Raw genomic sequence first — 26176 nt, forward strand, 5'->3', positions numbered from 1 at the left:
AAAATATCATCAAGGTGAATCAAAAAAGGAAGAAAAAAATCTATAACAACAACAACAACAAAGTTTAGCCCTGCAGGCCTCAGAGATAGCTCTTCTAAAGAGTTGCACCAATGAAAAACACTTGTTTAAAGAAAAATTGTTTCCTGAAAAATCATGAACTGCAGGCTAGCTGGAAGTTTGTTGTTTTTTGTGTTTTTTTGTTTGTTTGTTTGTTTTGTTCTGTTTTGTTTTGTTTTCTGAAAACAAAGTTTATTTTAATCACCAGTAGTACAACTGAGTGCTATTTCAGCTGATGTTAAGCAAACTCTTTGCAAGCCATATCTCCTCTGCAGGCCATGTTTATTTTGTGCACCCTAATTTACTCTCGTATGTGTGCATGCAACGTCCCTTTCATGGGACAGTATCTCATATTGAACTCTTTGATCCTGAAGTTCTTATTATTGCAATTGGTTTACAGTGACTTCATCAGTGCAGCCCCATCCAATTCCCAAGTGACTCCTCCTCACCCCCACTACCTGGAGAGTTTCATTGTCCCCCAGCTCAAGCAAGAGTTAATCCACAACACCACTGAGGTAGGAACAAGCCTGTTGTCCCTCATCCAGACCAACCCCCTTCTCAAGCACAGTCAGCTAGAGCAGCTGTCAAAAGCTGTGTCAAGTCGGTTTTGGAGATATCCAGGGATGGACACTTTACAACACCTGTGAACAGCCTGTTCCTGTATTTGGCCACCCTCACAGTAAAAAAGTGTCTTCTTGTTTTCCATATGCTCCCCATTCCTAGACAGCATTTAAGAACTGATCAAATAGGCAGACCCAGACATTATTCCAGACATCATTCCTGCCTTTTCCAAGAAGGGCACTGCCTATTCACAACCTTGTCCTGCTAGGAGAATGATACTTTTAGAGAAGTAGCAGAAACAGTTTGATTTTTGCTAAAACAACAGAGGACAAAAGATTACTTTCTAGCATGGGCTATTTTTCCTGATTACCTTGACAAACAGAAGAGCATGGGAGGAGGGAAACAGTAATAGGGAGATGCAGGGAAGCAGAGGGAGGTGGCCAGAGCTCTGGTGGGTGAAGAGGGAGAGGCCAATTAAGGGGAGGAGTCAGAGTAAGGAATATTTGTCATCTACCTCAACTCTTGGTCCTTACTGTCTTCTCTCCTTCCTGCCCAGCCAGTCACTGACTCTGAGCTCTTTGTCTCTCCTAAAAGGGACGTTATTCCAGCTCTACCTTGTCCAGGCCTTCAAGGACTGGATTGTACAAGGTCTTTGCTGCTACCATGGGACCACCAGGAAGTCTTCTCCCATCCCAGGATTCCCACAGCAGGGGTCTGTCTGCCTTTGGTGGAATGAGGATGGAAACTGTGCTTTTCCTCCTGGCATGGCTTTGGGGTAAGTTTCCTCCTTTGCTCCTGGAGAATCAAATAATTTTCTTCAGACAGGATCTTCTGTGAAGCTATTTTAGTCGCGACTGCAATGGCGGGCGTCCTGTCAATCAGGAGCACATTTTAGTAAACAAATCATAACCTTTTATTCCCTATTACCCGACGCCTGATCACCTCCCCTGTTTCCTCACTGGCTGAGTACTACAGGTTCACAAGCTACTTGATGCTCCTCTATACCACATATGTACAATTTTTCTTTTTTTCAACCCTTTAATTTCTCCTTTCTTATGTTTTGAGAACTTGTGATCTTTGTTTTACTGTTCTCACGCTGCTCATCCTGTTTTTCTCAAGCTTCTACCTTATTTTGAACAGTGAGGCCTTCTACTATCCACTTATCTACTTAGCATTTCTCCTTATTATGACTACACAACTGCCTTGGAATACAGAAAAGTAATTCTCTGCTGCAAAAACACAACTTTGTTTCTCACACCTACAAGAGCAAGACGTTAACATTCTCCACTGTCAGCCAAAACCTGGTTCATGCCTATTTCCCATCTTGTCTTCTTTTGTGATTCAGGTGTTGCTAACTCAGCTCCGATCAGACTCGTGAATGGCCCCAACCGCTGCACGGGGCGGCTTGAGGTGCTTTGGAATCAGCAGTGGGGAACGGTGTGTGATGACAGATGGGATCTATCCGATGCCATGGTTGTATGCAGGCAGTTGGAGTGTGGGGAAGCACTGTCAGCTCCTGGCTTGGCTCAGTTTGGCCAAGGAACTGGTCGTATCTGGCTGGATGACATGAATTGCAATGGTACAGAAGTTGACCTTTCTGCATGCAGGACCAGACCCTGGGGAGAGCACAACTGCAATCATGGAGAAGACGCAGGCGTTGTGTGCTCAGGTAACTTGTGTTTACACCACTCCTCATGAGGCACCAAGATGCTGGTGCTGTGTAGAGGGTTGTTTTTAAGCCTGTTTACAAGATTTTATTTCTCAGTCAGTGCCACCCTTAGGACTCAGATTGGAGATGGGTTCTTCAGAACTGTCCTGTACTATGCCAAGGACAAGCTCAGTTCTGTTGTCAGTTAAATAGTGTGTATGATAGAGCAGTGATTTGTTCTGTCTGTGCTGTTCTGTTTTTTACTCCATCCCCATACAGTTAATGGGCAAAAAACCTGAAAGGAACACCGCCTGGATGCATATGCTTTCCATGCATGCATGGCTTAAATATGACTTAGAAGTTGAGCATTCCTATTTTTGTATTTGTATTTTTTTTGTTCCATTTGTATTTTGTGACAATGCTCCTGGTGGATGCGTTTATTCTCCAGACTGGCACTGTGATGAGAGATGACCAATATTGGGTCATTTGTCTATGAGCCAGTTCTGACCTGGATGTCATGGTGTTGATGAATGCTGAGCTCCTGGAACTGGGTGGGAAAGGCTTGCGGGTGTTTCTTACCCTTCTACATCACAGTTAACTGGGGACTAAAGCATAATCAAGTGGCCCATAGGTCCCAGGCAGTAGAGAGAGTGTTGGGAGGTGAATGGGCTGCCCATTGCCCCTTTTCATGGCAGTATTTCCCAAAGACTGTGCTCCACTCAGCACTGAGCAGTGAACAAGGTTTCCAAGTGCACATCCACCTAGTTGGATCTGGAATAGGACTCAACTCCATATTAAGACCTAGACTTACCTATGTCTAAATACAGGTGTCACAGTTTGGGCTGGGTGTCTTTCTGTTAGGAGCAGTGTAGTCCATTCCCCACACAGTTGCCACACAGCTCGAAATGCCCTGGGGCATCTGACATCACTGCATGGGACTAGCAGATGAGACACATTCCCTAAGGTAGACCCAATAGGATACCAGCTGGACTCTGAGGGAGGAATATGTGCAGCATTGCAAACACTGTTGATCACCTTTTTGGGCAATTGAATCAAACCTCAATATTTGGTGAGCTGAGACACCATCAACTAACTAGAATTTCAATATTCATCTCACATGGAGATACCAACATGTATATAAGACATGAGTGTCTCGATATGCAGCCAGTTGCCACCCTGGAACAGTTTCACAACGTCAGTTGAAGTCCTGCTTCATAAGAAAATCCAAATCCTTTCTATTTATCTCTCTAATTAGGAAATCTGAAACCACTGAGAAAAGTTCAGAAGTTTATCCTCATCAACCTTTTCAAGCCCTGGACAGTACTAGTGGAGAACTTTCCTTCAGTCTCTAGGGGATCTTTCCACGTGCAATCCCTGATCCTGTTAGATTGTTGTTGTTAGTGATGGTGGATTGATTGTTTTTTGTTTTTTGCTTTTGTTATTTTTTAATGCAGGACTTAATAAAACAGTTCCACTACGATTAGTGAATGGTACAAGTCACTGTTCTGGGAGAGTGGAGGTCTTTTATGGCCATCAATGGGGAACTGTCTGTGATGACAACTGGGATATAGTTGATGCTGAAGTTGTATGCCGGCAGCTGGGCTGTGGGACAGCCCTATCTGCTCCTTCCTCGGCTTATTTTGGGAGAGGCTCTGAACCCATTTGGCTTGATGAGGTTATCTGCAGAGGAACTGAAGCTGCCCTGTCTGAATGCAGTGCAAAGCCTTGGGGAGTCCATGACTGTGTGCACGGAGAAGATGCTGGTGTTGTGTGCTCAGGTAATTCTCACACAAGTGGGTTTACTGGGGTGTGGAGATATGCTAGAGATGTTACAGGGGATCCTTTTCCCTTTAGAGTAGAGCTGACCCAAACACCCAGGAGAACTGTAAGGTAAAAAAATATTTATACTAAAATGCTCTTGCCTCTTCTCTCTAATTGTCCACCGCATAAGCCATGGGTAAAACCAGTGTTGCTGCAGGAATTATTTATAGGCTCCCCATGTGATAGCGTATGGCCAGTGTATGACTTGGTAGCGAATCTTTTCTCACTGCAGAAAGCAGTGGCTTCAATCACCCCTTCATCTCACCCATGTCAGTAGACTTACTAACTTCCTAACTTCCCCCAAAGCTGTTGAATTAAGCAAGGTTTTTCCCATGGCACATTTTGTCCCTCCAAATGTATTAATATCAGGTCTTCAAATACAACCAGAAACCCAAGGTTCCACCTTCAAGTCTCCCTTCATGATTCCCAGATTCACTCAATCCTTTCCAATTCACCAGCTGTCTAGTAAAGCAGAGGCAGCATATGCCACAGCTGGTTTACCCTTTGGCATTTGCTGGTGGGCCAGTTATTAAAATATGCTGATTGCTTAGACAACACTGGAAGGAGAAGATTTGATCCTCAACTGCCTTTCCTATAAGGAGGCACTAATTAGAGTATCTCCTTTCTAGCCACATACAGTTTTGTAAAGTTTGTAAGAACTTTAAATATTGAGAAATCCACATTTTCTTCATTGACCCATGTACAACAAGGGTATTAACATGAGACTGAGGGGCAGTTGGAGAGAGAGGCAGTATGACAGTGATTCTGGAACCTCTAGTTATCCAGGTTCTTTAACACACATTATGGTACCTTGGACATCTACAAGGGGCTGGCAAACATGCTACAAAACATACAGCAGAGCTAAGTCCCCTCGTAATGGCAGATAGAGGCTAGAGCATCTCAAATAGCACTGGACATCGACATTTAAACAAGACTGGGGATTGCCTTCTGGCACCCCAAGTATATTTTAGTTTATGAAATACATTGAATCATAGAATATCCTGAGTTGGAAAGGATCCACAAGAATCATCAAGTCCAGCTCCTGGCTCCACACAGGACCACCCAAAATAAGACGTGTTGAGAGCCTTGTCCAAATGTTTCTTAATTCTGACAGGCTTGGTGCCATGACCAGTTCCCTGGGGATCATCTTCCAGTGCCCAAACACCCTCTCAGTGAAGAAACTATTCCAATCCGATTAATACTTCCCCTGACATAGCTTCATGCTCTTCCATTGGATCCTATCACTGGTAATCAGACAGAAGAGATGAGCTCTCCAACTTGTCAAGACTTCTCTGCAAGACCTCTCCACCCTTGAGGGAGTCAACAGCTCCTCCTAATTCAGTATCATCTGCAAACTTAGTTTGCATTTGAGTCCTGGATCCCGAATATCTATAAACTATTGGAGAGAACTGGCCCCCAAATGGATGCCTTTGGAACCCCACTGGTGGCACTGCTGAACAGACAATGCTGTGATGGTGGAGGAATAGTTTGTGTTGCTTCTTTATGTAATATTTTCCCGTGTCAAAAATCTACAAAATGCAAAGCCATAAGTGAGAGTCACTATATTCATTGACAAGTGGGAGACAGATAAAACAAAATCTGCATATTTCTCCTTTTTTTTTTTATTTTTTTTTCTTGTAGGCTTTGCAAAACCTGCCCCGCTCCGATTAGTGGATGGCTTGACCCCCTGCTCTGGGAGAATTGAGGTGTTTTATGGCCAACGTTGGGGAACAGTGTGTGATGATGACTGGGACTTGATTGATGCAGAAGTCGTGTGCAGGCAGCTAGGCTGTGGGAAGGCCTTGTCAGCTCCCCGTGGGGCTTACTTTGGACAAGGATCTGACCCCATCTGGCTTGATGATGTCAACTGCACGGGGACAGAAGCTACTCTCTCCGAATGCATGGCCACTCCCTGGGGAATCCATAACTGTGGGCATGGAGAAGATGCTGGCGTGTTTTGTGCAGGTACCCTTAATTCACCTTAAATCATGGGGGAAGTTATCTGTGAGTGACCCTGGGGTCCAGGTCCTTCACCGCAAACAGGTATTCCAAAGAAATAAATAATAAATAAATAATAAATAAAGAGTGGTATCTGCCTATGCCACACAGCCGCAATCCAGGCAGCACAGAAGCAGTATGAACCAAAACATAGAATCACAGAATCATCTAGGTTGGAAGATCCAAGATCACCTAGACCAACCTCTGACCTAACACTAACACTAACAAGTCCTCAATCCACATTACTGAAAGCCCAAAAAAATGATGCCTTTACTATTTCTCAATACAGGATTTGCTGAGCTGTTTCCAGTCCGGCTGGTGAATGGTTCAAATTCCTGCTCTGGGAGAGTCGAGGTGTTTCATGAGCAGCAGTGGGGGACCGTCTGCGATGACAGCTGGGATTTGGCAGATGCTCAAGTGGTGTGCAGGCAGCTGGGCTGTGGAGGAGCGATCTCGGCCCCTGGCTCTGCTCGGTTTGGGCAAGGAACTGGCCAAATTTGGCTGGATGATGTGAACTGTGCAGGAGCTGAAACTGTTCTCACAGAGTGCCGGGCCAAGCCTTGGGGAGACCACAACTGTAATCACAAAGAAGATGCTGCTGTGGAGTGTTCAGGTACTGCTAACATATGCCATGACATGCAGAGTACAATGGAGGGAATGCATTTGTGAGAAGGGTGCTGGTGGCTCTAGAGTCCCCTCAGGGCCAGGAGAGTGTGCGCTGATCATGCATCTGTGGGCTGAGATATAAGGAGAGTGATACGTGGATGCTAAGGTTGTTTTTCTTTCTGCACTGATCCCACTGCTCAGGATAATCCCTGTGAGCCATGGAGGAGGCCTAGGGCACTGTGTCACCCGTTGTGCCCAGAACCTGGAGCCATGCTCCAGGGAGCAGTTTGGAGCTCTCACGGGGACTAGAGTGCTATGGACTTTGACAGTGAGTCCTGATGGCTGGATTTATAGAGGCTCACAAGTAGGAACCCTGCAGTCCCAAAGGCACAGTTTCCCCCTGCACTCTGGGCCTGTCAATACTCCCCAACCCCATTTTGATGCCCTGTTGTGGGGGAAGAAATCTGGGTGCTCAGCTCTGAACACTCTACAGATAAAATATTCATTGCTAAAGTACCAGCCAAGGGTGTGGGAGCAAATTCTGAGGCCATCCATTGCAGCTTTACACACCAGGGGGTCAGGTGCTGTTGGCTACTGGACCATTGTGATGGTGTTTTGTTTTGGCCCCTCCACAGCACACTGAGACATGCAATGCTCCTGAACATTTTGCAATTGTGTTTTGGTCCAGGTGTTGAAGAAGCAGCTCCCATCCGGCTTGTGAACGGTCCCAGTCATTGTGCTGGTAGAGTCGAGGTGTTTCATGACCAACAGTGGGGAACCGTGTGTGATGATGGCTGGGACACAGCTGACGCCAGCGTCGTGTGCAGGCAGCTGGGCTGTGGGGCAGCACTGTCAGCCCCTGGCTCAGCTCGCTTTGGAGAAGGCTCTGACCCCATCTGGCTGGATGACGTGAATTGTATAGGAACCGAGGCTGCCCTCTCTGAATGCCAGTTCCAGCCTTGGGGATCCCATAACTGCAAGCACAAAGAAGATGCTGGTGTGGTATGCTCAGGTAACCCCTGCCTGTGTCTCTGTCTGCATGATAGGGAAGGTTTTCTGTACCAACCTACCTGAAGGCTCTGTCTTGATGATGTGCCCTCAGTTCCTGAATGTGTTGTGAGCTCTCTGTCATCATACTGGAGACGTGTTACAAATTCCTTTTTTTGGCATGCGTGTAGGTGTCCTTGTACATACAAGTTCTGTGTTTTCTTTGGCTTAGAAGAACAGAATAGAGCAGAGCAGAGCAGAGCAGAGCAGAGCAGAGCAGAGCAGAGCAGAGCAGAGCAGAGCAGAGCAGAGCAGAATAGAATAGAATAGAATAGAATAGAATAGAATAGAATAGAATAGAATAGAATAGAATAGAATAGAATAGAATAGAATAGAATAGAATAGAATAGAAAGAATAGATCAGTTGGAAAGGACCTACAAAGATCATATAGTCCAACTCCCTGACCACTTCAGGGCTAACCAGAAGTTAGAGCATATAATTGAGGGCATTATCCAAATGACTCTTGAACACTGACAGGCATGGGGAATCAGCTACCTCACCAGGAAGCCCGTTCCAGTATTGACCAAATTCATAGTGAAGAAATCTTTCCTAATGCCCAGTCGGAACCTCCCCTGCTGCAGCTTTGTGCCATTGCCATGCATCCTGTTATTGGCTACCAGGGAGAAGAGGCCAGCAGCTCCCTTTGTGCTTCCCCTCCTCAGGAAGTTACAGAGAGTAATGAGGTCACATCTTAGCCTCCTTTTCTCCAAAATAAGTGCCCTCGGTCTCTCCTCACAGGACATGCCATCCAGCCCTTTTATCAGATTGGTTGCCTTCCTCTGCATGCTTTCAAGGATTTAACTTCTTTTTTATACTGTGGAGACCAAAACTGCATATAATATTCAAGGTGAGGCCACACCAACACTAAATATAGCAAGAGAACCACCGCTTTTTACCAGCTGGCTGTGCTGCTTTTAATTCATCCCAAAATGTGCTTTGCCCTCTTGGCTGCCAGGGCACACAGCTGACTCATGCCCTTGAGCATGCTGTCAACCAGCATCCCCAGGTCCCTTTCTGCTGAGCTGATCTCCAGCCTGTGCCTGGCTGGCATTGCTCCGTTGCAGGTGTAGAACCCAGTATTTTCCTCTGTTGAACTTCATGCTGTTACTAATTGCTCAATGCTCCAATCCATCTAGATCCCTCTGCAAGGCCTTTCATCCCCCTAGGGAATCAACAGCACCTCCCAGTTCAGTGTCATCCTAAACTTGCTGAGGATGAGCTCCACTCATGCATCCAGATCATGGATAAAAATGTTGAACAGGACTGGCCCTAGAATGAGCCCTGGGGAACAGTGCCGGGGATAGTCTGCCAGGCAGATGTAGCCCCATTCACTACAACCTTTAGAGCTCTACCATCGAGTCAGTTCATCACACGGCGTAGCGTGAACCTGTTCATCTCACAGTTGGACAATTCGTCCAGAAGGGTGCTGTGAGGAGCAGTATCATAGACCGCAATGAAATCTAAAAGACTGCATCCACTGCCTTCCTTTCATCCACCAAGCAGGCGGCTTTGTCATAGAAGGAGATCAATTTACTAAAGCAGGACTTTCTCTTGATGAACTCATGTTGACTCTGCCTGATGATAGCTTTGTTCCTTAATGTCCTTTGTTCCTTAATGTCATTCGATATCCCCCAGGACATTCTTCTGCATAACTTTTCCAGTACTGAGGTCAAACTAACAGGTCTGTAGTTTCCTGGGTCTTCTCTCATGCCCTTGTTATGGCTGGGTGTAACATTGCCTAGCTTCCAGTCAGCAGGGACCTCTCCACACTCTTAAGACCTTTATTAAATTATTCTGACTTATACTTTAGTATATCTAAATTATATTCTGCAGAATATGGTACACAGACAATTGTCCACTTAGTTTTGAACTGGGGAAGATATCCCAGCTTCAGGCAACTGTATAACTGTATCCTGGATGTCACAAGATACTCACTGTGATTATGTATTCTATCTTACTTTTAATCAAGCTAATGGCAACTCTGTAATGTATATTCCTGCCCTTGCTATTTTCTTCAGATATACCAAGAGTAGCTCCACTCCGATTAATGGATGGGCCAAATCATTGCAGTGGGAGAGTTGAAGTTTTTTATGGCCAACAGTGGGGAACCGTGTGTGGTGACAGCTGGGATATAAGAGATGCAGAAGTCGTCTGCCAGCAGCTGGGCTGTGGGAAAGCGCTATCTACTCCAGCCTCTGCTTATTTTGGAGAAGGGTCTGGCCCTATCTGGTTGGATGATGTGAATTGCACAGGAACTGAAACTGCCCTTTCCAAATGTGAGACCAGTCTATGGGGAGCCCATAACTGTAGTCACGGAGAAGATGCTGGTGTTGTGTGCTTGGGTAAGTCTCTTCTGTTTCACTTTTTGATTGACATTTATGGTATGTGGAGGGATGCTTGAAATGCCATAAGGTGCTCTCTTCCCATCCTACACATCTCAAAACACAGTACTATACAGAAAAAGTGCTTCAAGCAGGGATGTTTGTAAATCCATTCGTGTTCCCCTCTCCTTCCCATTCAAAATCTAACCATAACACTGTGGTGCTGCAGTCCAGCCTGCCACTTGCTGTGCTCAAGAATTTAAATTTGGGACTCTTTCCCACATGAGCTACTGGTAAACTTGACGGCATTGCAGGACTGGTGTGATTCATCCTAGTACAGAAACAGCACACTGTCACTTGGGTTCTTCTGTTGTTGTCAGTGACAACCCCAATGAACATATCACACTTGAAAAATCAAGATACACGCTGTTTTCTTTCTTTCCTCTTCAAGAGAAGAACATGAAAAAGTGTTGCAGAAACTGGTTAATATACCTTCCCTTCTCCTTTCCTTGCTAGAACCATCTTCAAGAGACCTGCTTTCACCGATGTTTTTCCAACGTTTTCTCTGAAACCTTTACAGCTGACACAATTTCCTCAAAATGGTTGCACTGCACTTCTTTGCCACTAGAAGGAAACTCTGACCTGACTACCTTCACCTGGAATTTATTGCACAGTCTCTTATCTCTTTGTAGTGTGGATTGCTATTTATTCTTTGCATCTACCTTTTGTTAAGTGTGTTACATCCCCTCTCAGTTTTCTCAGGCTCTTCATATCCCCATCTTGAGACATGTTTTTAAGCTTCCTTGCATTCCCCTCATTCTTCTCTGGTTTCTCCTTAGCTACTAGGCATATTTCTTCTAATCTGTTACCAAGCCAAGGCTTTGGAAGGCCTGGGTAGCTCTGAAGGCTTGATTTGGATATCTTGTAGTTAGCACTGCCTTTTATACCTGTCTATGTCTTTCTTCAAAAAGCACAACACTTTAGAGTGCCACTCTTAATCCTTTTTATCTCTTTGTGAAGAATTGCCATGTAATAAATTCCTCTTCATCCAATGTGTAATTATGTTACCTCCCCAAAGTGGTACACTTTTGAATTGCCCTTACTGGAGATAACCTGTTTCTCTCTGGCTACTTGCCAACAACTTGAAAATACCCTGTGGATTCACTGACTAAACACAGATGCCTGTGTCTGAATTAAATGTACTGTTGTCCCTTTGCAGCCAGCAAAGACTAAGACAACACAGTCTGTGGCAGGATTTGGCCCCAGATGCATTTGGGATGCAGACACCCAAAGCAGATTAAAGAAACTGCAACCCAACAGAGCTTATTTTCTTTCTGTGACTGCAAAGGGTCCTCAGGGGAGTTGTAAAAGTGGGGTTCAGTTGCCAATACATACCTGTCTTGTGTCATCTGAGGTATCCTGTGATATCCCACCCAGTCTCTGATTGCAGATCCAGAAGGGCACAAATTACTCGTGATCCTCTATCAAGTCTGCCAGCCCCACTGGGATGTCTGGGATTCCCTGGGCATCTCAAATAGCACTAGGTACCAATAATCAGGAAAGCAAATCAGCTTCTTGAAGCTTAATCTAGCTGAGGTGAATCGTACCCCAGTGTTCCCACCATGTTCACTAAAGAGCTCACTCTGGCAAATGTCCCTGCCCTTGAGTCATGGAGTTACTTGGATTTGCTGTCTGGGCATGGACAACTTTCTAATCAAAGATAGGGAGAAAAGGGTTTCAAGCACCTCAGATTTGGGGGTTTGAATCATCAATACATCTCTTTTCCTTTGTTTCAGGCAGCACTTTTCCTTGACCTTTGGGGCAAGCAGGGAAAGCAATCACATTGAACATCCTTCTTTTCTCCATGGTGCTTGCCTCTGGAATTCAGACTAAGCCAATGAGTGCATGCAATGCTTGTTGATGTGGCAAGCAGGAACGTCTTTGCCAGAATAACTTAACTTGTCTTACCTTTGTGGCTCAGGTGTTCCAGAACCAGTCCCAGTCCGGCTGGTGAATGGTTCGAACTTCTGCTCTGGGAGAGTCGAGGTGTTTCATGAGCAGCAGTGGGGGACCGTCTGCGATGACAGCTGGGATTTGGCAGATGCTCAAGTGGTGTGCAGGCAGCTGGGCTGTGGGGCAGCGATCTCGGCCCCTGGCTCTGCTCGGTTTGGGCAAGGAACTGGCCAAATTTGGCTGGATGATGTGAACTGTGCAGGAGCCGAAACTGCCCTCTCTGATTGCAAGGCACGGTCCTGGGGAGACCACAACTGTAACCACAAAGAAGATGCCGGTGTGTTCTGCTCAGGTACTGCTAATTCATACCATGTAACATGGAGTACAATGGAAGCTCTTTCAGGGAGAGGTACCTGTGGCCCTGGGGGACATGTTTACCAATGTTTCTCTTGGTTGGGTTACAAGAGGATTGAATTCAGTGCTATTTTAGATTACTTAGGGGATTCAAGACACTTGCACATTGCGGGAGGATATGACATAGTATTTGAAGAAGCCCAGTGTTCCTACGGAGCTGCAGCTGGAATTCAGATGACATTGATTGGCTACCAAAATGGATATTTTCTGGTTGCTGAAATCACATCGGAAGTGTGGGCCAAGTATGGAGAGGGTATCCCAACATGCTGCAGAGTGTAGTCAGCCGGTGATGTGCAGAACCGTTGTGTTGAGTAATGAGGTAAATGGCACTCTTTAAGTCATGACTGCACAACATCATGACAGAGACCCATAGCACAGTCACTGGGGCATGTGGGAAGCAGAAACAGATGACACAGACTACCCTGGCCATCCTAGACCCTAGATCCCTAGAAAAGGGGAATGTTGTGTAACCATTGATAACACTGGCAGCACCTGCTGCTTTCCCTGGGGCGCTAAAGCAAGAGCTCAGCTCTTGGTGCTCTGTCCAGTAGCAATCTTCTACAGGTACAAATGAGCTCTGAGGCACTATCAGAGAAAATCTTTCAACAACTTTTTTTGGCACAAGACCCCTGTGAGGAAAGATGTTTTCCCTCTTCCACAGAGCGCTGAGGCATACAGTGCACCCTGAACTTTTTCTGTGATTGCTCTGTGTTTTGGTCCAGGTGTTGCAGAAGCAGCTCCCATCCGGCTTGTGAACGGTCCCAGTCATTGTGCTGGTAGAGTTGAGGTGTTTCATGACCAACAGTGGGGAACCGTGTGTGATGATGGCTGGGACACAGCTGACGCCAGCGTCGTGTGCAGGCAGCTGGGCTGTGGGGCAGCACTGTCAGCCCCTGGCTCAGCTCGCTTTGGAGAAGGCTCTGACCCCATCTGGCTGGATGACGTGAATTGTATAGGAACCGAGGCTGCCCTCTCTGAATGCCAGTTCAAGCCTTGGGGATCCCATAACTGCAAGCACAAAGAAGATGCTGGTGTAGTATGCTCAGGTAATTCCTGTCTCAGTCTCAATGGTGTCCACAAACATGGAAATAAGATTTTCACCTTCAGTAAAAGGACTTCTCTGAGCTCAAGCTGCTCCTAATGTCTGCTGTTAATGACTGTGGTGTATAAACCCAGTCTTGTGTGATGTATACAGTGCTCATGGCCCTGGCCATGGTCAACAGTCAACACTGGAAGATGATCCATAATTACTGAGTTGCCATCAGCAAGCCTCAGTCTGATAGTTTGATTAGTATGCCATCATTCAGCTTCTGAAGGCTCCAAGAATTTTACCAGGGCTGGATAGGTACCATAAATATCCCATTCCTGGTTGATTTACAATGCTCAGGTTTGTAGTCTCATATGAACAGAGTCATCTCTAAGACTGATAGTTTTACAAAAAGATCACATGTAAAACTAAGCAATATTTTCAGCAAGTCTTTGCCTCTGGCTGACTGGGAAGTCTGTTTCATTCTGTCATGAGAAGTAATAAAATGGCACATTTCAGGATTTATAGAGAGTTTTGGAAAACTGAAACCACAGAATGTGGAATGTGTCTTTACAGCACTTTTATCTAAGTGCTTTTTCAGTTTTCTCTCCGGTGTCTCTTGCATACCTGCAAGAAGTCTCCTGCTTTGTCAAAGCAGTTGAGAGGTTCCTTGGATCATAGGACAATTCAGACCGCGGGAGGTCTCTATGCCAGACTCATGATCAAAGCAAGGTCAGCTGTGAGGGCAGACCAGCAGGCCTTCATCCAGGCTTGAAAACATCAGGATAATCATCCCTCAGGGTAATCCTAAAGAATCACAAGGTTTTCTTAAAGATCTGGTAGCCTATTTTCTCATCTTTTTGCCTTTCTTTTCTACTTTTTGGATGGAGCAGGTATGGTGCGCTGTGTCACACAGTGATTCAAATAAACTGTCTGAAACATGCCTGCTCAGAAGGGATGAATTAGCCATTTGTGGGCTCCTTCCAGCTCGGGATATTCAATGATTCTGTGACAGTATGGAGGTAACCCTGGGAGGAGCTCTGTCCACCCAGGAGGTCCTCTTTATCCATGGGACAGCTTGGTCTTGGTTGGCACTAGGACACCACAACGTACCTACTGTCAGTAGGGTTTAGGTGCAGGGCGTTTATGTGTGCATTTATCTTTTCGGGTTGCTTTATCTGCAGGGATTGCAGAAACAGCTCCTCTCCGGCTGGTGAACGGCCCCACTCGTTGTGCTGGGAGAGTTGAGGTGCTTCAGAGCCAGCAGTGGGGAACAGTGTGCGATGACAACTGGGACCTGAGTGATGCTGCAGTGGTGTGCCAGCAGCTGGGCTGTGGGACGGCCATGTCAGCCCCAGGATCCGCTTATTTTGGGCAAGGTTATGGCCGTATCTGGCTGGATGATGTGAAATGCTCCGGCAGAGAATCAGCCCTCTCCAAGTGCGTGGCAAGGCCTTGGGGAGTCCATAACTGCAACCACGGGGAAGATGCAGGCGTCATATGTTCAGGTAACCTTCATCCATGTCCCATCCTGCTAGACATTAGTAGCTATTAAACCTCTAAGCTGGGTTTTGGCACTGGTGGCCCTTCATCCCTTCTCAGTCTCAGACAGGTGCCACTTGTCTCACTTTCATCATCTCTTTCCATGTCTCAGACAAGAGCCATGGGGTAAGGGGAGGTGGAGGTGTGAAGTTGGAGCTTGGTATTTTGAGGGATGATTCCCATCTCTCCACATAGCAGCTCATTTTTCCTATTTGCATCTTTGAAATATCACTAGGATATTATGTGTATACTACTAACTCTCAGCGGCCTTGCAGGATAAAGCAAGCTACTTTTACAGATCTGGATTGCATTCATTTCCTTCCAGGTGGGATCTAAACCTCACAGATCTTCCAGAGTGGAGAAGACAGACAATAGTGCCAGCTGACATGTGTACGACGTTTATTCAACCCAAACCAAAGTGACCCTTGAAGGCCAAAGAGCATGCAGTACAGAAGCAAATCCCTGATGCTCAGATCTATCACACTGAAATGCGAACATAAAAACAATGTGCCCAAATCGGGGGCGTGCTTGCCCCAGGAATCTTCAGCTAATGAAGAGAGATAGGCACTTGCATGGGGCAAGTCAGCCCAGCTGTCTCCTGAGCCACTTCAGAAGCTTTTTCCTCCCCTGGCTGTAGAAGGAGCCTTGGGTGATTTTGTGTCTGATTTGGGTACCTCTGTGGATGTCTGCAGATGGTTGGAGTGGACATGGTCCCACTGACCACAATTCCTTATCTTGGCCACAAGATCATTTTCCAGGCATATTCTCTCAGGGGGGAGGGATTATCTGGAGAACACGAGTGGGCATTTGAAGTCAGCTTGAATCCCTGCAACATCTCACATTATCATGCCCTCTGTGCCCAAGAGATCATACAGTTCCCATGCCAGTTCAACTTCTCGGCTGATAATGCCTCTAACCCACGAAAGCTTTCTTGTGCTGATTGTAGAATACATTATATAAACACCCAGCTTTTGCTGTATTGGCTCGAACAGCTTGAGGTTCCCTTGGGTAGCCATCACCCACCCCCAGAAGATGTTTAGCTACTGTCATGAAATCCTCATGCAACCTTCCCTCTGATAAGTAAAACAGATTGTACCTTGTGGCCCCTCTCTGCGGCATTTCCACCAAGCCTTGAACCACTTCTGTGCTGCTTCTCACTTTTCATCTAAAAAAAATATATATGTATATGTAGGCATGTGACCTGAACTTCATGTTTCTGAGAGTCTGTCTGATGGTCTGTGTCACAGTGAGATGGCCACCAGCTTCACCTCATTTCTGCTCTCCTTGGAGCCACACCGAACCAGGCACTTCCCAAAAAGCAGATGATCCAAGCTCCTTTAGACTTGCTTGGGGAGGAGATGAACTGTTCCGTGAGGAGGAGGGGGGAATGGAGACGGTGTTGTGTTGTAACCTGGCTCAGCATCACACAACCGTTCACTCACTCCCCCACAGTCGGATGAGGGAGAGAATTGAAAAAGGTAAAAGTACAAGAACTCATGGGTTGAGATAAGCATAGTTTAATAAAAAGGAGCTTTCTTTTTTTTCCAGCCAACTTTTCCCAGTTTTATTGCTGAACGTGATGTCATATCGTACAGAATATCCCTCTGGCCAGGTGGGGTTCTGTTCCCTCACAGCTCTTTGTGCACCCCCAGCCTCTTCACCAGCAGGGCACCACAAGAAGCTGAAAAGTCCTTGACTGTGCAACCACTGCTCAGCAACAGCTAAAACATTGGTGTGTTAGCAACATTATTTTCATCTTAAATCCAAAACACAACACCATACCAGCCACTATGAAGGAAATTAACACTATACCAAACAAAACTGGGATATACCCAGTCCTCTCTCCCACCCATACAAACAGCTTGAGTTGGCTGACCAACTTGGAGACACCCAATGTCAATACTGAGATGAAGACCTTAGTGCTTTGCTTTGCTGGGACAAAGCATTCGCGTTGTACTGATGGGCACAAAGCATATTGCTTTTTGGAAAGCAACAAATCAGACACACACATACACAGTAATATGTTAGAGCCTAAGTCTTGATTGGACATCCCCAGAATGTGCTAGCTTTGGCCTTTAGGAAGAGCGAGAGAGGAAAAATGGTGAGTCCTCCTCTACGGGGTCAGTTCCCTTGGTCCCCTCTGAGGAGGGGTGGACAAACCTACAAAACTAAACTTGTGCTGTTCAATGTCCAACACCCTTTCCAAGGCTTTTATGGTTGTCCTTCTTACCAGTCTGAATCCCAGTGAAAACAAATGCTTCTCAGCAGAGATCTTACAAATACTTCCATAAACTTGGTATAAATATTCATCATGTAGGACAAACAGCTTCTTGACAGATATATGCTCAGGCAGCAGAGGTCCATAAGCAATTTATGAGACAGACAGAATATCAGTTTTAGGGGAAATTTATTGATACTTTTTGATGTTTGCTTTTCAGTGGGAAAACGTGTTGAGATGTGTTTTCTATCAATGTAGTTATAAACAAACTTGTAAATCATTCAACGGATGAGATAACGGTTTTGCCAAACCCTGAATTCTGTTAAGGCACACTGATGGTTCTTTAGCATCCCTACCATTCCCCTTCTCAGCTGAATCCTACTGGCCCTTCTCCTGTGGCAAGGTGAGCACGGTCTGGTGGGGCCAGCACGGCACTCACGATGTTTCCAGCTCCTCCAGATTCTTGTTAACTGCAGAGAAAGGGAACGGGTAAAATGAAATCTGCTCTCAGGAATTCTTCTGCACCAGAATTTACACCCAGAAGTGACATGGATTCTGCTCTAGAAGAAGGTCTGCATGTTAGGTTATACTGATATATTTGGGTCTATTGGTGAAGAATACTGTGGACACCAGAGTGTTGGACAGGTCCCTCTGGAAGCCAGGATATGGCTGCGTGAAGACCGGACTCTCACCCTGATGCAAAATGCACTGCTTGATCCAGAGGACTGCAGCATGTAGTCCTGATAGAACAACTTTGTGCAGCCCCCCAGGTGAAAGCCTGCAGGTCTGCCAAGACCCTACAGCCCTTTTCCTCCATAACAAAACCAACCAAAGACACTCAAGGATTCCTTCCTTCACCTATGCAGGGCCTGTCCAAGCTTCTCTCCCAGGAAACAGAGCATGAGAAGTAAGGAGTTAAGCTCACAGAGGATTCAGAGAGTTAAACTTAGATATTTCTTGATTATAGATGGTAGAGAGGTGTCTCTCCCTAGACATGGTTCCAGCTGTCCTCCTCCTGCCTTCCACAGATGTTTGTCATTGCTTCCTATTCCAAAAACTCTTCTACCTACCCTTTTGCTGCCCATTAGGAACCTTGCCCCGTAGAAAACTCCCTTGCAAGCATCTCTCCATCAGAACCCATCCCGTAGTCAGACTGTCGCTGGTGTGTTTGTCTGTGCCCTGCTGATGACATCTAACCCACCACATCCACCCTAATCAGATGTTCCATATTCCTTAGGGCTCCCTGCTTCACTCGTTTCCCTGCCTCCAACAGCATCTTCCTGAGAGCAAGAGCCTTCCTGCCTTGTGATTTCCCTTTTGTCCCATCCAGTCCAGCCTGCTGGCTTTGCCACAACTGCTTCACCCTGTCCCCGCATCAATTCAGGTGCCACAGCAGGGGGTGGCTTACCTGCACAGACAACATCAGCATCCTCTCCATGATAGCAGTCGTGTTCACCCCATGGCCTGGCCTGACAGTCAAAGATGCTTTCTTCTGTCCCCGTGCAGTTCACATCGTCCAGCCAGATGACGTCCGGCCCTCGGCCGTAGCGGGCACCTCCCAGGGCTGACAGTGGTGACCCGCAGCCCACCTGCTTGCACACCACCTTGGCATCCTCCATGTCCCAGTGGTCGTCACACACGCTGCCCCACCGATTCTCATGGAGTACCTCAACTCTTCCAGCACACTTGTTTGGGCCATCCACGAGCCGGATTGGCCCTGTCTCAGGAACATCTACCTCTGCACAAATGCCAAAAAAAAAATAATGTTAAGGGAGCATCCTATGTGCCCCATCACCTGGGGAAAGCATGCCTGCTCAACAGGGGCTCAGGTGCCCCTGAGCACAATGAAGATATGCCATCAGCTTCCTCCTAATGACACCTGGGCTTTTCTGGGGTGGGAAGGAAGGAAAGAAAAAAAAAAAAAAAAGAAGAAAAAAAAGGCAACCAACAAAAAGAGAAAAGAGGCTGTAGGAAAAGGGCAAGATGAAGTTTTCCTGGTCTTTATGGACAGCTTCAGGCTCTACTGGGTACCTGGTTCAAGGAGTCTGTTGATCATAACCACCCTGCAGGACAGAGGTGGGACAAGGGACCACAGTGTAGGAGAGAATTTAACGCTACCCTGGCACAGCTACATCCATGTGTCACCACTGGGTCAACCCCGCTCTGCATCACAGGGCTGGCACCCAGTGGTAGGATGAGTTCCTCAGCTGTGTCCCTCTGTTTCCACTAGAAAACGTACACAGAGCTGCACTGCCCCTTTCACAGGGGCTCGGGATGATACCTGATTCAGGTTTGTGCATGGTGGGATCTGCTCATCCTACTGCCCAGCACGCGCAGGGGTGGGCTCAGAGGTGGTTACCTGAGCACACCACGCTGGCATCTTCCACGTGGTTGCAGATGTTCTCTCCCCATGGCTTGTATTCACATTCAGTGAGGGACCCTTCTGTTCCTGTGCAGTTCACATCACTCAGCCATATCTGGCCCTTCCCTTCTCCGTATTTTGACTCTGGGAGGGCTGATAGCGCCGTCCCACAGCCCAGCTGCTTGCACACAACCTTCGCTTCCCTTAAATCCCAGCCGTCGTCACACACGGTCCCCCAGACATCATTGTGAAGAACCTCGACTCTCCCAGTGCAGCGGTTTGGGCCATCCACCAGGCGGACTGAGGTGGAGATGGTAATCCCTGATTCTGCAGAGACATCCAGAGACAGCATGCTCAGGAAGGCAGAAGGCTGTGCACTTTTACCTTGGTAGCCCCCCCCGACCCCTCCTGCATAACCTCTCCCTCCCATGCTCATGGACATGGTCCGTGGTCTTGTTCATGGTCTTAACCTCAAGCCTGAACTGGAGATAAATGACCACAGGACACCCCAGTGAGCAGACAGGACAAAACCTTGCAGACTGAAGCCCTCTTCTGTGGTGTAAGGACCCCAAGTCCTTAGTGAGTGCTTTGTGTTAAGTCCTAGTTCCTGCCCATGATTGTACCCGCAGTTATTGTGAGTGCACCCCAACACATAGCTGACAAAAGGGGGAGGATGCAAGGATTACCTGAACAGATTGCACTGGCATCTTCCCCGTGGTAACAGTTGTGATCCCCCCATGGCCTCGCCTGACATTCAGAGAGATCAGCTTCTACCCCCGTGCAGTTCACATCGTCCAGCCAGATGGTGTCAAAGCCTCGTCCAAATTTGGCTCCAATGGGGGCCAGCACCGCGTCCCCACAACCCAGCTGTTTGCACACAACCTGGGCATCTTTTATGTCCCAGTCATCGTGGCACACGCTGCCCCACTGCTCTTCATGAAGCACCTCAACTCTCCCAGCACATCGGTCTGGGCCTCCCACCAGACGAACAGGTCCTGGCTCAGGTATGTCAGTTCCTAAAAATCAACAGAAAAAAAAAAAAAAAAAAAACAGGGAGAAGTTTTAGAGAAGTGTCTGTGTCCTTGATCACCTGGAGAAAACAGAATCTCCCATGATACACCAAAATGCCCTACTCATCCCTAACACCTATTAACAGCTCCCTTCCTACCTTCTGGCTTAGGAAGAAAGGTTGATGGAAGGAAAAAAAAAAAAAAAAGAAAGAAAAGAAAAGACAGCATGGAAGGTGTTAGGAGAGGGAGCAGACTGTCTGTGTTTAATCCCAGCTCTGCTGGACTTGTGATGCAGCTTCTCTGGGTCAAAGTGGATAGGAAGATGGAGCTCAACAAAGTCACTCTGCATCCCTAACCTCCTAGTTGGACGAGTCGGAAATTGCACCATAGCTTACAAGAGGCAGAAGGGACAACGTGGCACAAAGTAGAAGACATCTGGAATTTACCTGAGCACTCCACGCTGGCATCTTCCACATGGTTGCAGGCGTTCTCTCCCCATGGTTTTGCCTTGCATTCGGTGAGGGACCCTTCCGTCCCTTTGCAGTTCATGTCACTCAGCCAGATCTGGCCCTTCCCTTCCCCGTATTTTGACTCGTGGGGGGCTGACAGCGCTGTTCCGCAGCCCAGATGCCTGCACACCACCCTGGCCTCTCGTAAATCCCAGCCATCATCACACACAGTCCCCCAGGTATCCTTGTGAAGCACCTCGACTCTCCCAGAGCAGCGGTTTGGGCCATCCGCCAGACGGATCTCGAGCTTGGTTGTGTCTGCATCTTCAGGGAAGAACAAACACCCCAGGGTGAGGATAGGGAATGAGAAAGAGGGCTGTTCCTCCCCAGGAGGCTGTCCTTATTGCCAGACCAGGAGGAACAAAAGCCCGGTGTATCCTAGCATCCGAGATCTTTGGTGTCTGGGAACCTGGTTTCCAGTTGGGAATGGCCAAATGCTGCAGGTGCCTTTGTGACCAAAAGTCCATTTTGAGAAACAAATTGCAGGGTTCATTTTTCAACCGTAACGGGAGAAGTGTGGCCACCCCAAAACTACCCCAGCATTCTTTTTCTGTCTGAGTCTGCCCATGGTTAAGGCCAATGTCTCCCAACAAACACTGCTGCAAGGCACTGGGATAGTAGAAGGGAAGAGAGAATTGAGAAGTTTTCACCCTTTCCCCAGGGAAGCTCTCAGGACCGGAAAGGATTGTCTCAGTGACTCAGTCCTGGTCCAGTTATTAAACGCACAAGGCCACAAAATCTGTCTCAAAACCCATCCCCAGTTACCAGTCCTCTAATCACAATACCTGCCACCCCTATACCAAGAACTGAATATCTCTAGACACCATCACCCCTTTGCATGGATCTGGGGAACTCCAGTGGGAATAATTCAGTGGCTGGAAAGTACCAGGGTCTGAAATCTGAAACACCTTCATATTGGCTCATAGAGGTCAAGGGGACACCAGGCATTCACGTGACTGAGATCAGACTCTGGTATTTATGACCCATGATCCACTCTACTACAAATACTGACCTGCCAGCAGGACTCCTGTGAGGGAAGCTGAAATAGAAGAAAGAAATACGGGATGTTAGTCTGAATCAGCTCTGCAAAGTGCAGAGATTCAGGACAGCAAAACACCAGGCAGGAGGCAAGACCCTGTGAGCTCTGCTAAAGCCCATCATTGTTCTCAGCTTCCCAAATCCTGCTGTCAACGGGTTTTGCCCATCTTAGTGCATGTGACATTTGTGACAGAGTTCAGATAAGGAGAGAAAATGTGGAGAGAAAAAAATACATATATATGTGTGTGTGTACTGGGAAAAAATTAATTGGGCAGATATTGTGAAAATATCATAAGAGATCAGTTGAGACTCATCTTGTCCATACTCAGTGATCTGAAATTCTTTGTGCAGACTGATTAAATTACCTAGGCTCCTGTAATAGTCAGCAGAAAGACCTGAGTTGTGGCTGAAGCACAGACAGCCCATCCTAAGCCTGGTGTCCAGAGCAGTGGGTCGAACTGCATCTGGATGTGTTTGTCTCTCCATAGAGGCTCTGGATGTGACATGCAGATCTTAGCAACAGCTGGGCGAGAGGTGCACATCTGGATGAAACTGCTGAAAATCTGATAAGCTGCAAGTGCCGCAGCATTGTTTCCTTTTTTTTGTCAGGACCAGACCCAATGAAGAGGCATTGCTGCTTCTGAACTTCAGGCAGACACTGGACGAAACTAACTCCAGGGCTACTGCCAGGCCTGTAGGCATTAATGGTAGGAATGAAATGCAATGGGGACAGTTATGGGCCAAATAATAGGGCTGTGCAAAAAAGCGTCTTCAAGGTGGAAATCTGTGATGAGTGGTATCGCTGCCCAGAGGCTTCCTCTGGGGATTAATTAGAGGCTGAGGCAAAGTTGGGAAGGGAAAGCTTGCCAGGATCTGTTTGTTCTGGAAACTCAGGAGAAGACTTTGTACTCACTGTAGAAGGTCAGAAGCAAACAAGAGCTCAACACAAACAACAGTTTATGCTCCTACATGTAACAGTCTGGCAAGGTCCCAAGCACTGGCCAACAACTTCAGGCAAGGGCAGACTTGTTGACACCAGAAGCGGCATTAGGGCTATTGCCCGGGTAGGTGTTTTTACCACTCACTTTCTTTTTAGCTACTTTTAAAATTCATAATTACCTCCTTCTCTCTGTAAATTCCAGTTACGTTCAGACAGCTTCTCATCTGCAGTGCCTACCCACGTACTGCAACCACAGAGCATCCGCTGCCCACCGCCACCAGGTCTGGTCCCGTCCCTGACACATGGAAACCCACAAAGCCTGGGGACCCACAGGGGAGAAACAAGGGCACCCACTTTGTGCAGTGCTGTCTTATCTCATAAGGGTTGGGATTCAGTTCCTGAACCAGACACTTCTTAAGGTGTCTAGGTATTGGTGTTAGATGGGGCATCATCCGCCTGTGGCTGTCTGGGATGCCAGAGGGGATCCGAGTCACCAACTGCAGCCCTGGTAGTCTAGAGAGGGACTCAGCTCGCTGCAAAGCAGACACCACCAATTGCATTTCACTTCCCTGCAATGTCACATCTGTTTTGTGCTATGGGCTACGGAGGAAGCAACGATGGAAGGGAAGGACTGTTGGTAAAGTTATGCCAAGCCAAAAGCGAAGAGAAAAGAATCCCACCTCACTTACCCCAGAGGCATGCCAGGAGGACAAACCTCATGTCGGCAGCAGGGAGCAACGTGTGCTCTGTCTCCACGGGAGAGGAGGGCAGGGAAGAGGCAGGACATGCACCCAAGGGACAGGGTATTTGAGAAGTCCCCATGGCCCTGGCTCCTCCCCTCCATCCCAAAACCTCCCTCTGTGCCCCATGGCAGGTGTTCAGCAAAGTGCGAGAAGCCAAGGGGCTCTGCTGGGAAGTGACCCTTGTGCCATAAGTGTCACGTAAGCCGTAAACCATAGGATTGTGAAACTGGGCTGTTTCAGGAATTTGTTGAGCAAAAAAAAAAAAAGTCCTTTCAGTTCAGATCATTCTGGACCATTTTTTGCAAGGATGGGGGCACCTGGTGTTTTGCAACTCACCTTCCAGGACTGGCTTCAGGCAGGAATAGGGTACTAATGGAAATATAGGGAAAATATATGGGAAAATATATAGGGAAATATATGGGAAAACTAATTTGATCCCTTGGCATTAATTCAGCAAGGGAGTCTGAAAAAAAAAAGTCTCCCAGTGCTGAAAGCAGTGGCTTTATCCTAAGAAGAGATTTTTTTTTCCCTTTTTCTCCTATGTTTGTTCCAAGGGGAAGGAAAATTTTGTGAAATATTGTTTTGATACTTGTCTGTGTTCACAGTTTAGTTAATTTTTCTGTCAGTGTGATTACTTCTCCTAGTCTTGACAATGCCAGACACAGAAGCAGCAGGATGCTCTGTCGCTGGCAATGAAAGCCAAGCTCCCAGGTCCCCTGTGAGGCTGGATCACCCAGATAATCACATGCCCAAGGACAGAAATGATGCTGCAGGGATATGATGCTGCTGCTGTCATGGGTGGGATCTACCTCGTGCCAGCTTCTTGCACTCAGATATCTTGCATGCTCAGCAGAGCTCATCAAGCACTCCTAGGAGGTGATTGCGTTCATTTATTGGACTCAGACACCAGTACCGGAGATGTCTAAGCAGGGAAATGCCACCAGGCTGGCTGAGGAGGTGGATATCCTAAAAGGAGAGTGATATAATGCTAGGAGAATCACACTGCACCCTCCACTGCTGTACAAGAGGGGCTCAGAAAATACTCCTTGCATTTGGACTAGCAACACGTGTGTGGTTGACCAGTACGACCATTGCTCAGCATCATCCCTAGGAAGCCCAGAGGTGGGTACAAAACAGCTCAGCTGAACACATAGAAAATATTACTGCTGAAAGCACATAGGGATGTCTTTCACCCCAGTGAAAAAGCTTGGTGAAAAAGCTGCAGATTTTGAGCATCTTTGATGTATTCCTCCGCTTAGACTGTGCAACCCAGGGGCTATTTGCAACACCCCTCTGTCTTCCCCAAGCCAAGGAAGAGAGCGAAGCTGAGACAGTCTCTGGAGATGACAGACAAGGAGAGAAAACCTCTGGCAGAGATGGAGTGTAGGAACGGGTGACAACTCACAGGGAATGCAAATGAACGTAGAGCTAGCAAATCCTTTCATTGCAACAGCATGTCCAGAGGATGAAAGGTGAAGGTAATAGGCCAGAAAAGCAGACCTGAACTAGTATAAATATCAAGCTACCTAGGTCATGGCTCTCTCAGTTGCAGACATGCATCAGTACAAATTTTATTCAGATTTTATTGTTAAATTTAATATCAAAGCCGTGTGTGGTGAAGGAGAGCATTGCATCCAATTCAGAGCAGCTGAGCTTCGTATCCTAGTGTTTGAAGACTGTTCCCATCCATCTGCTTATTTTCAGGGTTTGTCCATCGAGCAGACTTTTTACCCTCTCCATCTTTGCCCTGTTTTCTGTGTTCTGATAGCGGTTGCTGCCCCACTCGTGGTCTATCTCAAACAGGCCAGCATCTGGCCAACACCTTTATCAAAGGCTGATGCCCACACCCAGACGTTGATGTGTGGCAGGGACCCCAGAGCCCATGGGAAGATAAGAGTGTCACACACGTTACCCATAAATGAGAACCCCCGTTATAGATGTCTCAGAGGAGGTTTGCTTTTTTTTCGCAACGCCCATATGTTATTGATCTGCAGCCCGTTGTGCTTTGATACTGATCCTTAGGTTCTGTCTGTCTGTGTTGGCCAGTAGTTCCCGATTTGTATTTGTACAGTTGATTGCTCGCTTGATAGCTAAGCTCAACAAACCTGTGTTCACTGATAACTCCTAGCATGTTATCTACTAGGTGACTACAAATAGAAGTATTGGCTTTCTGCTCCATACTTTTCCAGGAACTGAACTTGGACTGAATCTTCTAAAATATACTGGGGTTGCTTCCTTCCTTTCTTCCCTCCCTCCCTTCCTTCCACCCTTTCTTCTTTCCCATCATGATCATACTTCTTCTCTCATTCATCCATTTATTCGTTCATTCCTTCCTAAACATACACACCAGGTCAAACCAG

General features: G+C 47.0%; 2 protein-coding genes across 2 annotated transcripts; one reads left to right on the top strand and one right to left on the bottom strand.

The window, feature by feature from the left end:
- Nucleotides 1–1021: 1021 nt before the first annotated feature.
- On the top strand, nt 1022–17693 carry LOC308184441 (scavenger receptor cysteine-rich domain-containing protein DMBT1-like). Its single transcript, XM_080571537.1, has 11 exons — nt 1022–1393; nt 1964–2287; nt 3721–4044; nt 5729–6052; nt 6375–6698; nt 7380–7703; nt 9758–10081; nt 12042–12365; nt 13150–13473; nt 14639–14962; nt 15322–17693. The coding sequence occupies exons 1-11, from the start codon at nt 1282–1284 to the stop codon at nt 15330–15332; spliced, it is 3039 nt and encodes a 1012-aa protein (XP_080427663.1). The 5' UTR covers nt 1022–1281; the 3' UTR covers nt 15333–17693.
- Nucleotides 17387–23935, bottom strand: LOC308184445 (soluble scavenger receptor cysteine-rich domain-containing protein SSC5D-like). The gene is made up of 7 exons (XM_080571546.1): nt 23763–23935; nt 22108–22134; nt 21033–21359; nt 20263–20592; nt 19574–19903; nt 18623–18952; nt 17387–17684 (listed from the first exon to the last, which is right to left on the bottom strand). Exons 1-7 carry the CDS (start codon nt 23893–23895, stop codon nt 17650–17652), a joined length of 1512 nt encoding a protein of 503 aa, XP_080427672.1. The 5' UTR covers nt 23896–23935; the 3' UTR covers nt 17387–17649.
- Between the last annotated feature and the right edge of the window lie 2241 nt (nt 23936–26176).

Source organism: Anser brachyrhynchus (assembly GCF_964034855.1).
Source record: "Anser brachyrhynchus genome assembly, chromosome: 33".
Classification (NCBI taxonomy): Eukaryota; Metazoa; Chordata; class Aves; order Anseriformes; family Anatidae; genus Anser; species Anser brachyrhynchus.

Coding starts and splice junctions, on each gene's coding strand:
- LOC308184441 (XM_080571537.1), top strand. CDS start 1,282: ATGGGACCACCAGGAAGTCTTCTCCCATCCCAGGATTCCCACAGCAGG. Junction 1,394..1,963: donor CCTCCTGGCATGGCTTTGGG/GTAAGTTTCCTC, acceptor TTTGTGATTCAG/GTGTTGCTAACTCAGCTCCG. Junction 10,082..12,041: donor TGCTGGTGTTGTGTGCTTGG/GTAAGTCTCTTC, acceptor TTTGTGGCTCAG/GTGTTCCAGAACCAGTCCCA.
- LOC308184445 (XM_080571546.1), bottom strand. CDS start 23,895: ATGGGGACTTCTCAAATACCCTGTCCCTTGGGTGCATGTCCTGCCTCT. Junction 21,360..22,107: donor CACAGGAGTCCTGCTGGCAG/GTCAGTATTTGT, acceptor TCTTCCCTGAAG/ATGCAGACACAACCAAGCTC. Junction 17,685..18,622: donor TGCTGATGTTGTCTGTGCAG/GTAAGCCACCCC, acceptor CTTTCTCTGCAG/TTAACAAGAATCTGGAGGAG.